The sequence below is a fragment of the Haemaphysalis longicornis genome, unplaced genomic scaffold (genome assembly GCF_048455015.1).
Source record: "Haemaphysalis longicornis isolate Haplotype H1 unplaced genomic scaffold, Haemaphysalis longicornis Haplotype H1 scaffold_9, whole genome shotgun sequence".
Classification (NCBI taxonomy): Eukaryota; Metazoa; Arthropoda; class Arachnida; order Ixodida; family Ixodidae; genus Haemaphysalis; species Haemaphysalis longicornis.
Window position 1 is genome coordinate 20,906,280 of NW_027526460.1, and position 14,213 is coordinate 20,920,492.

The 14,213-nt window shown below is 46.0% G+C and overlaps 1 protein-coding gene across 1 annotated transcript in view; it reads left to right on the plus strand.

Moving 5' to 3' along the window:
- LOC144151721 (sodium- and chloride-dependent GABA transporter 1-like) overlaps nucleotides 1–14,213 on the plus strand; it is a 47,665-nt gene that overhangs the window by 26,013 nt on the left and 7,439 nt on the right. The window contains exons 6-11 of the mRNA XM_077682843.1: nucleotides 1,352–1,484; nucleotides 3,517–3,651; nucleotides 3,780–3,883; nucleotides 5,190–5,314; nucleotides 6,132–6,244; nucleotides 8,520–8,648. Coding sequence (XP_077538969.1) covers nucleotides 1,352–1,484; nucleotides 3,517–3,651; nucleotides 3,780–3,883; nucleotides 5,190–5,314; nucleotides 6,132–6,244; nucleotides 8,520–8,648 — 739 coding nt within the window. The remainder of the gene's footprint in view (nucleotides 1–1,351; nucleotides 1,485–3,516; nucleotides 3,652–3,779; nucleotides 3,884–5,189; nucleotides 5,315–6,131; nucleotides 6,245–8,519; nucleotides 8,649–14,213) is intronic.

The following is a 14,213-nucleotide window of genomic DNA, read 5'->3' on the forward strand; positions in this document are numbered from 1 at the left end:
ACATTCTAGCGCGATGCGTAAACGCGTGCCCCAGTGTTTTAGTAGCGTGACTACATGAGACGACGGTTACGACGACGACATCAGGCGCTGACAGCCCGAGCCCTAAAACAAGAAAAAAAAAAGAAACGGGTTGATAGCCAAGGCGCCGGCTAAGCTGCTTTTCGATACCATAGAGCAAACAGCGTTGTAAATCTGGTCCTGCTTTTTTACTACCAATGCCAGGGATTGCTGCTCCGGAAAGTATTCCAAAGGCAAAAAAAAACCACTTCCGACAGCCCACTACATCTCGGTTGATAGCATCACGAAGTCGCAATTTCGCCTAACTTCCTTAGCATCAGCAAAATGTTAGCAGAAGTTCTGTAGAAATAAAAGTTTGAAACGTGACACCACCACGCGCATTTGGAGACTGCTGCGAGCGACCATCGGCACCGGCACCCCGCTTCCGTTCCATCACCTACGTCACGTCCGGCCGCCGGTAATGGTCGCCTTTTCTTCCAGTTGTGGTTCCGAAAATGCCAATCTTCACGAGCCGTTTGCGTTGCCCACGTTCCTGTTTAAAACGTAGTGTTTTGCAGTTAGCACTCTTTTTATGTGCACTATTAGATGACATTATTTTTACGTTGAGGAAAATTTGAGTGCAGCTCGTCTTTAGGTAGAGTGAAGCGAGCATGCTCCATGATCTTGAGGAGATCTGAACCTCGTGCACTCGCTATGTCATAGCCCAAGGCAGGGTGAGGAGCATTAATGTCACCGGAGTAGAGGATGGGACAACCGGGATGTTGCGCTCGTATATGCGAAATCCACCCAAACCGTACACGCGTGGCATGGCCACTGTGAGGATGCACAATAGCAGGACACAGTGAGAATACTTGAGTTGGAGGGAGGACAGCCTGACAGTGACTTTGACCTGCTATTTAAGATGGCAACTAAACAGTGAAGAAGCATTTCACTGACTGAAAAGATGATGCTAGTACCCGTGCAGTTGAAACAACACATGTATACGCAGTGGCATGCGGTGCGTGCACCTGTTTGCAACAGCTGAAGACACACGTATAGGTGTGCGCAGTGACAACGAAATGCCTCGGGCCAACATTGGAAATCGAAAAAGAAAGCCTTCATTGGCAGCAGTTTTAATGGCACTGTATTTCTTACCTGTCGAAGTTGGTGTAATCACTGTGCACATTTCCATGGTGTCCCAGTGCACGTTTTTCCAGGATCATTGACGTAAAAACTAAGCTTTGATTTTTTCTCACCCCCCATAGAAAACTGCAGGATAGCAGTGCACCATGCTGTGTTGTCGCGTTGATTTCTTTTTTACACATTCAGTAAGTTTTGCTTGTTGCCCTTTCAGGAACCACGTATTGGGCATCTCTTCTGGACTGCATGAGACAGGAACCGTGCGTCCACAACTGGCCCTTTATCTCCTAGTCTCGTGGTTCATCGTGTTCATTGTTATATGGAAAGGTCTCCATGAAAGCGCAAAGGTAATGATCCTACTTCGCCATCGCCAGTATAAATAGTCTTGTATAAGTGCAGTAAAAAAAAGACGAGAAAAGAAAGTGCCCTGCAGGATTTTTCTTGGTTCAGCTGACTCCCGGTAATACGAAGTCCGTGGGGACCGCAAAAATCCAATTATAACCGAATTTCCAATCAAACAAATATCACAAGAACAGCATTGTTATTAATCCGCAACAAGTCTCCCTGCTTGAATTTGTTAAGAGTCTCGACGAGCGTACGACACGGCGTGTCACCATGATAGTTGAGATTTACCGCTAAAATCGAAGCCTGAAGCTTCCACCACGCAGACTGCTCACACGGAGCTGTGCCCACAGAAAAAAAGGTTGATGAACTGAAAAGAGACAGAAGCGTTCGCTGGCTCTAGTCGCAACTGAACTGCCGCTTTACCGACTATGCGCTGCCTCAGTTGCGGTGGTGCCTACATAACGAAGAGCACAGCGGTGTTTAGGAGCTCAAGATTTTGAACTTTATCGAGACATGACGGTCACCTTGTTGCTTTTAGTGCGTAGCACTTAAGGGTCTGCTGCGGTGGTTTGGTGGCGTCGCCGGCCTCATAACCGAGCGAATGAAGGGAACACCGAAGATCGAACACCGGTGGAGAAAACTGTGGTGAAAGTGTGAGGGGGAGGGCGGTACGCCGAGGCGGCCAGACAGAGACGCTCCCCAGCGGCGATGCGCTACGAGATAACCGAGAGAACAAAGACGCCACCGAATGAGCCCGCAAGAAAGCGGAGGATGAAAGTATGGCGAAAGTGTGAAGGGGGGGGGGGGGGCAGTATGCCGAGGCCACGCCCACACGTCGCGTGATGCACGTCCATCAACCCTTCGGCGTCCTCCTCTACTAGTTTTATACAGCAACGAAAAAGTAACGACGTTACCTTTTAACAGTAACTGTAACAATCTACATTCGGAAACTGTAACTGAGTCACTTCTTTGGCTTAGGTAACTGTAATGCTGTTACTTTTTACTGGTAACGTTCCCGTGACTGCTTTTGTTCATCCCCGATTGTTCCACTGCAAGCACTTGCTATATCGTCGCAATTTTCCTTTGATTACAATCTCAGTGGACGAGGCAAAGCTACTTTGTTCTTCACTCCAACGACATAATGAACACTAGCTATATACTGTAGTATGGCGGACTAAAAAGAAGCTTTAGATGCTCAGGATGAGCAATTTGATTTCTGGTTACCAAGCCACCATGAACTGCGGTGAGAGCTACCCTAAGCGTCAGGCGGCAGTCCAGTGCGCTGCTGTTGCGCATGCGACGACCCCAACAATGCTATAAAACAGATAGCCTCTCTTGCACTGCGTGAACTTGAAAATTTGGTCTGTCTTTCCCTTGAATCAACCAAAAATGGTACTGGCAAGCCTGATCGCTAGTGGGTTACTTACCCAATTGTGAGGGGAAGAGTAGTGTAGAGGGAAAGTGGGATAGAAAGAGCTCAGGGAATAGGACAGGAGGAAAGAGAAGAGAAGGGAGGGGTACTCAGACGGAAATGGTGAAGTGGACGAGGAGAAGTACGATCGGAGGGGCGCTAGAGAGTATAATATCCCCTTTTATAGCGAACCCGGTTTTAACGAAAGCCCGACTATAACGAACAAAATCTTCGTTTTTCGTTACCATGTGTATACAATATTTATTTTATGTCCGGATATGTACAGCGAAAAACGGATATAACTAACTGATTTACGTTACCCGATGTGTTCATTACAAGCGGGCTGGACTGTATTCGGCAATGTTGATGGTAGAAAGAGGACAATAAAAGTGTATCAATTAAATTTCGGTGCATAAAAACTCCAAAATGTGTTGTCCCTGGTGCATTTGCCCCCAAGAGACTGCGTTTATATCAGTGGTGACAAACGAAGGAGGCACAGGAGTAGTGAAGTGTGCCCCGAGCCTATCTGTTGGTTGGGTGCTGGAAATAATTAGCTTGTGAAGCCTCTTCTGTAGAAAGCATGCTTGACGCTATTTGTAACAAGCACGTTTCCTCCTTTCCAGATAGTCCGGGCCATTGCCATATTTCCCTACATCTGCCTTCTTACTCTCCTTGTGAGGGGTCTTACCTTGGTGGGATCATCCAGTGGCTTACTCTTTTATGTCACTCCAGACTGGAGCCAGTTGCTCGAACCAAAGGTGAGAACGCTACGTGAATTGGATTAATGAACTATTATTTGGAAAAGGCGTTGCTCTATTCACGGCGTTTCTTTTTTGAACAATGCAAACTTCATGCGGGCACTTTTCCTTTCCCCCCGTATGCTCAGGTATGGATTGCCGCGGGAACTCAGGTGTGCTATACCTTTGGCATTGGCCTCTCCTCTTTGGTGACGCTGGGTAGCTACAACACATTTCATCAAGATCTCTTCAGGTCAGAACCCGTTGTTGAAGAAACTTAGATTGAATGAAGTCACAGGGAGCAGTGAATTGTTTCATTAAAGGGGCCATGAAGACAAAATACAAGTTTTGTAAATACAAATCTGCGTTGTGCCAATAACAACAGTGCCGATTTTATCGCAAACTTTAAACAAATAACAGAGGTACATATTAAAGAAAACATGCGAAGCAGTAACGACTCCCAGCCGCTTTCTGGCGAGTTCTCCAGTTGTCACAGAATTTGTCAGTGCGATTCAGAGCCGCCGGCCTAAGTCACCGCCAAGAAAAAAAGACTGGGCAATTGTAGTAGGACCTTTAGTTCGATTTGATCATATCACTTGAATGCTAATGTGCAATTAGCACACTGATAACTTTGTTTTTTTTGTGGTGGACCATATTACATCTAGCCTGCCCATAATACGTCACTGCAGCGGAAAATTCGAAAGTATTTCAATATTGCTCGCATTTCATCAGCTAAAAAATGTCTTCTGTGATTGGAATTGAACTGATCAGTGAGTTGCAACAAGCTAGCTTTTTCAGACTGACCAAAGCTGTTTTTCTCTTCACGTTTATAAAGAACTCTGTAAAATCGAAAAAAGTATTAAGCCAAAAAATGGGCAACGAAGAGGGGGAGGGAGGGGGGAGGGGGGGAGGGGGAAGGAAATTCAAATATATTCGTTAAACATATTTATAAAATTTTATTTCCTAAAACTAACATTCAACTGTACATCCTCCTTTCCTTGCTGTAGCAGAGCAAAGCAGCAAAAACAAATGTTAGCTAGTTAGAGGCCTTTGGATTTGCAGAGAAACCATGCGTGGCATACCCATACCCTCCACACTTCTTTAGAGGTAGAATCCACTTAGCAGTGCACACCCAATCTTCACATTCTCGGAAGTTCAAGAGTAGACGCCTGACGATTTGAGCTCATACGAATTGCAAAATACAACGAACTGGGCAGTACTGGGAACCGAACACACCCTCCACAGGTTGTGAGATGGGAATTATTACCGCTCAGCCACCACTCTTGCTGATAAGAGTGAGATTTCGGGGTTTTGTATATTATCAAAAATCCACGAAGCAAATAAATAATCTCCAATAATCAGTGTAACTTTTTGGAACTTGACATAAACAGAAAAAAAAAACAGGCAGTTGCTAGACAAATGTTGAGGTTGCTAGGAATGCCGACTTGCTTGCTCACCCACTTGCTCACTCCCTTGCTCAGCCTCATGGTTAATTAGGTGATGGCTTCCTCGAGAAAATGTCAACTAGCATTTAAAAAAGAGATATCCTTTGTCCACAGGGATTCGGCGATTGTTTGCACGGTCAACCCTATGACGAGCCTCCTAGCTGGAACAGTAATATTCTCCATGCTTGGTCACATGGCCCACATAGCTGAAAAATCGGTGGGCGACGTAGTAAAGTCAGGTAAATGTCATCCCTTTTGTATTGTCATTTCATTTAATGTCATCTTGCTTCCTACGTTTTTGATAATGACAATTATGGGTTCAGTGGCGCAAAGTCCAACAACGGGCAAAGAGCGCCAAATTAAAGAAAAAGCAGACAGTGTAAAGGTGTTTATGAAAACTGATAAGTAAAAACTTAAAAACAAGCTTAGAAGAAGTTGTGGGATCCATACGGCGAAGCTACGAATGGAGCCCCTCAAGTGTTCATCTTCAGTGTAGACAGAAAAGCGCAATCCCCCTCAATTTGTCATTGTTTATCACGTTTGTCCACCGTACTTAGCAATTGTGATTTTTTCCCTCAAGAGGAGAGGATGAATTGCGTTAAAGAGCCCGATGACCTATTATAATTGATGAATTGAATTATTACAATTAAAGTAAAGATCATCATTTCATCACAGATCCACGCATACCATCCATTTCGTCCTTCATTAACGCAACTCACATGCATGCCTTAACAGTGCTGCGCATGGAAACAACCTTTGCTCGAACCATCATCGTACACGATCAGCTTTCAGTGTTGGTTAGGTAAGATAACTGATGAACCGAGGACTTCAACGTCTATGTTCTTTATTTCCATTCGGTAGCCGTGTCTGCTTTCGTGGCATGCGGTACAGCTGGGAGCATTATGAAGCAGCTCTTTCTGCTCTGAGCAAACATTGCTAAACCATTCAGGTTGATCAGACAGCAATCAGCAGACATATTATTGCATCAGCTTGCGGTTTGGGGGAGCTATTGTTTTCGCGACTAACGTACCTCCGTCCTTTGTTTGACCTCTCCAGGGCCAGGCCTGGCGTTTCTCGTGTATCCTGAGGTCGTCACTCGAATGCCAGCTTCAACCGTCTGGTCAATACTGTTCTTCATTATGCTGCTCTGTCTTGGGATCAACAGCCAGGTGCGCTCACCCAAAACATTAGCGTCACCATAAATTAAACCCCTAAAAACGAGACACTAGTAGCGCTACCGAGTTGAGCACTAAATGAGCAATGCCTTGCCAGCCCTCTAGTTGCCTTGGAAACAAAGAGTCTCCTGTGTGTCGTGGAAAGCAGTAGCTTGAACCACGCACTCACACTCACGACAGTGTAAGCAGCACGGATTGGGACCTGAGGCAGTGGAAATTGTTGTCAGTAATGGGAACCCTCTTGCAAATTCTGTCCCTTTCTTAAAGAAGGCATGGGGCAGAACACAAATACGTCATCGCTCACACATACCGGGAGTTGAGTGAATACGGTGAGTGTAGAGGAAAGGGGGATAGAAAGAGGAAATGAGTGTCCCTGAACGAATCTTCTGGCATTCACGTGCCCCGTACATGAACCACTGCTGTTTTCAGGCAATTTCACAACACCTGAGCCAAGGGGAAAATCGATCGCGCACCAAGAGGGGTTATCGATATTCATAGGGTGGTTTACATAAGAAGGTGAACACCGGTGACATTCAGTGGCGAGTCCACTGCAGACCCAAAGAAGGTGATGGATACTGTGTTGATCGGCAGAAAAGAAAGAACGGGGGAGATGAGGAAGAGCAAGGATCGACCAACATATACAACACGATGGCAGCAGATGCCACCATGTTGTAAGTGCTGGTACAGCCCCTCTTTTTTTTTGGCATCTACACCTGCAGACGGCATTGACAATTCTCGGAAAGAAGCGGTTGGCGAGTCTGGTCTGTGTCATAAATACAGGCTTCAAATTAGGTTTTTCACCTTTTTAATTGCCAAACCGGAAGCATTAGAACATTTACAGCCATGTGAAGGCGGAAAACCAGCGAAGCTGTATTGGTGGATAACTATATATGGTGACTTACGGGTGAGTGAGTGAGTGAGTGAGTGAGTGAGTGAGTGAGTGAGTGAGTGAGTGAGTGAGTGAGTGAGTGAGTGAGTGAGTGAGAGAGCAACCCTTACGTCGCTGTGGCCGAATTACAAAGTGATTTGATGTGGTACAGGCCTTTCTATTCTGAATGGTCACCTGTTCTACAGTTTTTGCTCACTTTGTTTTAGGCACAATTTGAAAATGGCCAACATGCTCTTAACCTGTCGACAGAGACGCGACGGGAAAATGAGCGATTAATTTTCTCATAATGATCCAACATTTTATAGCTTCATTGGTGTTTGTTTTCAGCAGAAGTCCTTCCTTCCTTTGTTTAGATTTAACCAGATAATGAATAAGGGCAGACGTATCCTCCTCGAAATTTTTGTAGACAGGTAGGGCCACTGCTTCTCACAACTTGGAAGCTACCCACTAAGTATTGTAATATCCATCGCCCACATTTGCGACTAAGTATGTAGGTTTGCCTTATCAGTGGCCTTTAAAGACTACTGACATCGACATTTGCGACTAGAGGTGGCGCAAATCGTACAGGGCAAAACACAACCTTTGGCTGTTCTACCTTTCTTCAAGTTTGTCCTTTATCAACGAGCTGCTGTCGCCAAGCGGAATGTATTTCCAAGGCAGGCATGCTAGTATGTCGGTACAAACTTGTTTCTCAGTTGCTTTCAGAATACACTGAATGCCTCTTTGTAGACGCTTTTCTGATGGAGGCGAAAAACGAAAATGCCTGTGCGTTCGAAATTTCGGCACATGTTAAAGATCCCCAGGTGATCAAAATTACTCTGCAGCCCTCCACTACAGCGCGCCTCATTGCCTGTGTAGCGTCGGCACGTTAAAACCTCATTATCAGTCAGTCAGTCAGTCAGTCAGTCAGTCAGTCAGTCAGTCAGTCAGTCAGTCAGTCAGTCAGTCAGTCAGTCACAATCAATCAATCAATCAATCAATCAATCAGCCAACGTCTTTGTAGACTTGCCAGTGGGTCTTCGCAAGCATGTCACCAGATCATAAGAGCAGGACAGGAAAAAGGGAACTGTTCTTTCAACCCCTCTTGTTTCTCACGAGAGAATGTGCTGATGTTGGCGGAAACAAGTAAAGGAATTGATTTGCGCACTCTAAACTCCCATTTGGTAGACAATTAGACATTGTTTTTGACATTATTTAGTGCTCAATAAGCTCAAGTGAGCAAACCGGCCTTGGCATATCCGCTTTCTTCAACGAAACGAATAGACACATGGCAGACGACCGTTTCTTGCTGTGTCTTGCCCGGGAATACTGACATGCATAGAAGCAACCACTCCGCTGTTTTGTACTTGCACAATTGTACTGAAACACCCTCTTTTACAGTTTTGTACGTCGGAAGCGGTAGTCGCTGGCATTATTGACCAATGGCCGCACCTCATCAAACGGAGAACACTCCTTGCTTTCTTCACGGTCCTCCTTCAGTTTCTGCTTGGACTGCCAATGGTCACTCAGGTAGGGTTTCTTAAGGCACGAAATTCCCTTATGATTTCTCAAGTAATCTTCAAATTTTAGTGCGTGTGCATGCACGGATATTTAGGTTGGAGAAATGAAATGCATTTATTTGTCAGTCACATATGGGGATCAGCCCCAACACTTTTACCGTTCACCTATAACACCTCTCTTTTTGTCTTTGTTGCGTTCAAATAAACACTTTTTGCTGAAGTATGCTGGGTTTATGTTGGCACCATACTTACTGAAGAGGAAAGGGCATGGTTATAATGAAATTGCACACCGGGGCAGCGTGGGGTCTGTTACAGGGGCTGCCGAACAGCTCCTTGGCACCCAAATAAGAGCGCGCAAAAAAGACCAGACTGTGAATACACCATGAAAAGAAGTAAGGAGAAGTTCTAAAAGTGTTGCACCATAAATGAGAAGTGCAATGTCATAGCAATGGTGCAGCTATGTTTGACAATCGGATCAGCTCCTGCGGTTGTTTTTTGCACTCCTGGTTCATTTAACTGTATGCCATTTTTTTTTTAAATTTCATTCTATTCAGTATGAACTCTTGCCTTTGCCGCATTTCTTTTTTGACCAGAACCCGCCGCGGTGGCTCAGTGGCTAAGGCGCTGTGCTTCTGAGCCCAAGGATGTGGGTTCGATTCCGGGCGTGGTGGCTGCTTTTCTGATGGAGGTGAAAACGCCCGTGTGTTGAGATCTTGGCGCATGTCAAAGATCCCCAGGTGGTCAAAATTAATTCAGAGCCCTAAACTACGGTGCGCAGGTGTAGCTTCGGTGCGTTAGAGCCCACAATCAATCAATTAATCATTCCTCACCAGAAAAATGTGAAAACTATGCCGAAATTCTGAATGTTCTAAATATATTATACAAAATGGCTCCAATCTACGCTGTGAAGGTGGTTGGAAAGCAAAGCTTTAAACGACACCCACAACAATTGCCCAAGCGACGTCACTTGAATTCACACACGTGACTCTACAAAGAGTGAAACCAGAGATTCTGCCAGCCGTTACCTCGGATTCGCACTAAAAAAGCGCCCTCCCCCTCCCAAGCCGCTGAATCAAAACCAGCGTCTGTCTTCCCGTCTCCATGTGTGGGCGTAGCTTAGTCGCTAAGACGACGGGCTCTCGCTTCGCTTCACTACTCTTTGGGCCCAGGTTTACCTGGGATTTGCAGGGGTGGAATCCCGAACGCAGGAGCGTCGGCCACGGTTGGACTAGAGCGGCGGACGCCGCCGCTCTAGCCCGGCCGTGCGTCGGAAAAAAACGGAGAGGAGCGTCTTTCGAAGGGTGAGGAGGAGGGCGGTGCGTCATCGCCTTCACTGCCTCCCCTCACTCTGGTTTCATGTGGCGCTTCCAAAAAGCATGCTCCCCCTCCCTAGCAGCTGAATCAAAACCAGCATGTGTCTCCCCTGTTTCCACGTGTGGGTGTAGCTTAGTCGCTAAGATGGCGGGCTCTTGCTCTGCTTCTCTTCGGGCCCAGGTTCCATCCCTGGCAGTGCCTTAGTTTTATATAGCCTGGTTGGAAGTTTCTTGTGGCACACACAACGAAGCCGTTGGCTGGTAAAGGTAGAAAGCTTTGCTGTAAAATCGGTAATGGTTTGGCCAGTTGGGTAAAAAAAAGATTGCATAAGCTATTTTTAACTGCACTGCCAGGGAAACAATTTTGTGGAGAAACAATTTCCACCTCATTGACTGCCAAGGAGGATTACTTTTAAACAACCTTACATCTGCCATTTTGAAGACATGATGATGATGGTTGGATATTAATGGTGCAAGGCCAACTGGGGGAAAAGAGTGACAAAACAGTGGTTATGTATGAGGGATGAAGACAAAGACTAAAATCGCTCAACAAGAATGAAAGCAAAATCTGTAAAATACAATGAGGATGGCTGGTGTAGAAGGCCAGGTTATGATTATGCGGGGTATGAAATTAGGTATAAAGATTTTACTTCTGCTAAATATTTAAAAACTCGTTTGACAGAAAAATGGGATCATCAGACAGAAAAAACGCTGGGTGTAGTGGTATGCGTAATCTGTATAGTCGTGGGAAGTGTTTGCGTCGCGTTGTGTCAAGTGCCTTGCATTCAATGGGTACCTGGATTACGGACAGGCCCTCTCCACACTTGCTGCACATGGTTTGGTGATCTAGTGGGCAGGTGGGAGTGCGTTACAAGTGTGTGGCCTATCCGTAACCTTGCTAAGGCCACTTCGGTGTGTCCGTTGTGTGTGTCGGTGATGTGTGGTCCTGAGCGTGGTTTTATTAAGTGTAACGTTGTGTCTGTGTATTCTAGTCTGCTTGCCAGATATTGCAAAGGTGCTTTCTGATGTGTGGCTTGAGGTCAGTGTAAGGTACTGTTGGTATGTACAGCAGCAGCGGCCATCTGATCCGCGGTCTCATTACTGGCTATCCCAGAGTGGTCAGGTACCCAACACAAAGTCAGTTCAAGATTTGAGGCATAAGCAGAGATAATGGTCTTTAGAACAAGATTGATGACGTAGTTTTTGGATGACTTTGTGGATGACAATGCATGCACCACACTCAAAGAGTCTGTATAAATTACAGACTTAGGGATACTATTATGTTCAACGATATGACTTGCAACAAGAAAAATGGCATAGGCACCGGACAGCACCCAGAGGGTGACACGGAGCGCGTGACACCTAGCGTCCCCTTCGGCAGATATGCGCAACACTGGGTCGGTCCCCGCAAGCCATTACGTTCCTGGCTGGGCAGCGCTCCTCTTTTTGCAGCATGGGTGAAGCATATTAGTGCCCCTTTTGGGCTTAAAACGAAGTAAGAGATTGTACAGTAATCCTTCCGTATAGTGTAGGTGAATGTAGATGGATTTATCCGGTTGAATTCGCGTATGGGATGGCATATAAAGGCCGCATAGGCGTGATGCCCAGAAGAGAGAGAGAGAGAGAGATAAAAACTTTTATTGACACCACTGGCCTAAGGGGCCGCCATGACCACGGCTTGTGCTCGGGTGACCAGAGAAACGCTTGTACAGCCTGCCTGCGGGCAAAAATTTCTCGAGACCACCATGTTTCCCTTCAAAAGAAAACGTAATTGATATTGTTCAATCGACAGAGGAGGAGGCTTTGTCTGCAAATATATCAGACGTTGCACGATGTTTCTGTGCGAGGTATATTCTAGCCATGCGAGTGCATTAGCGACTGCAGAACTACTAACTGTTCCACATGAGTGTTAGATGTGGGTCTTTGATCAGAATGTGATGCTCCATACATGTTACAGTATGAAATTCACATTTGTTTGTGTATGGCTAAAGTTCTGCCGCTAATAAGTGCCCGCTCCGCCAAGAAACTTTTGAGCTTCCAGGTGTAGCCAAGTACGCCAGGTGTATAAAAACACGCCCCTAAAAATAAACTCTTCACGGGAAGGCTATCACAAAAAATTCCATTGGGCGGGGAGGGTGTGGGGAGAGGGGTAGGCAGAACGTCTAATAGGCGTATCGGAATAAATTACGGAATATTCATATTCGGGTATTTTTTTTTTTCTCTCCACGCCAACGGGTCCGGCGTGAGACCTCTTCGAAAGAAATAGCAGCGCTTTTATTACCATCAACACCTTCCCAGCAAAAGTCAAGGGAGAAAAATTTAGTCCCCTGAGGACACCCCTCACTGGTCGGGAGTGACCGCAATCACAACAGATTGGATAAATATTGTCCTTCTCCTCCGCCTCGCAACTTTTATTTCCAACTTTTATTGGGGAACGTCTTATCTCTATTTTTCTTTGCTTTTCAGTGCCTTAGAAAACAATTTAATTGTTTCTTTTGCAGAAGAGGTGGTGATTTTATGCTATCCAAATATATCTTGCGAAACATTTGAGAACGTGTTCACCCCATATGTGTTTATATGTATTTAATACGGCGATATAAGCACGTGAAATATTATATAAAGCAGAGTAGAACCGCTGGGTGATAATCTATGCTGCTATAACTATAGTGTCTATATTCTAGGCCCTATACTATAACTGTTTGGGGGCCCTCTCTGTTACCAAATTTAAATGTGTATTGTCACGAAGCCAGGGACGACGCAGTTGTTTTGGAAAAGAAACAAGTTTATTGGAGCGAACTTGTGCTCCCCTAACAACTCAAAAGAATACAAAGGCGGCGAAGCAGCGGTCAACAAAGTGACGTGCGTCGGCGAACGTCGCAGAATCGCATACTCTTTCGGCGCGCGTGGTTCTCGAACCGTCGATTCGCATCGAGAACATTGTAGATCCAAGAAGATTATTCCGGGCTGTTCACGTTAGATCGGAATGCTCTCCCTATCAGAACAGATAACACATGCGGCACAGAAAGAAAAAATGTAACACGCGCTTCCCTTGGCACAGAGATAACACAGACCGGCGCAGTCGGGCGGTAAAAGCAAAACACAAATAAACAAACCCAATGCATGGTTCGCGGCAGTATTATACCACCTGCTAACCAGCCGACTAACAAGCTGCTCGTACACCACGGCAGCATGTAATCCGCTCGCTTAGTGTGGGCTTTTCAAGATTCAGCAACTGCACTTCGTATCTGCGAAAAAAAAGAGAGAAGAAGAATCCGCGGGAGAATGCAAAGCGGCAAAGCCTTGAACACACGCTTCCCAGTTGCGTCAACCTACGGCTCGGCAGCAAGGCGACAGCATTTTATCGCGCCCCGTTTTATTTGGAGGTTTCCCCCTACTGTAACAAATTTCTGCATGACTTCGTTGCACTGTGTAGTAGATATACACGCAAATAACGTAATGACACACGTTTTTGCAAAAGTTGCGTACTCGGGCGCTGAAGGCGGTGTGCGCGGCGGGACCGATCCAGAGTTGCGCGGGTCTGCCGCGGCTGGCGCTGCGCTCGCCCGGCAACTTGCAGTAAAATTGGGACCGTGCACAGCACAGGACACGGTGGAGGATGTTTTGGACGCGTTACTGTAAAATTCTGCCCAGTGATATTTTCCCTGTAAAAGCAAGTGCTGCAAAACTGCACTTCTTGGAACTCCATTTTTCTCAACCCGCCGCGGTGGCTCAGTGGCTAAGGCGTTGCGCTGCTGAGCACGAGGTCGCGGGTTCGATTCCCGGCCGCGGCGGTCGCTTTTCTGATGGAGGCGAAAAGCAAAAATGCCCGTGTGTACGAGATTTCGGCGCACGCTAAAGATCCCCAGGTGGTCAAAATTAATCCGGAGCCCTCCACTACGGCGCGCCTCATCGCCTGCGTTGCGTCGGCGCGTTAAACCCTACAATCAATCAATCAATCAATCCATTTTTCTCAATTTTCATGAATTACAAGTCGCATAGCACAGGACGAACTTGTCATGGGGTTAAAAGTGTGCTACAGGATGTTTTACAGGTATGTGTTCAGACACTTGCTCTTTGACTGTGTGTGAGAAAGGCACAGAAATTGTTGGGCGATTTAAAAAGATGTAAGATGTGGATCTGTCATTAAAAACAGGTTTAAAAGGATGGTTATCTTGAAGACATCCCGAGTAAACCCTTGAAGGAACCATAAAGCAGGATTCATAGAAACTCGGTGCCTTCAGCGGTACAAGATGTAAGAAGGT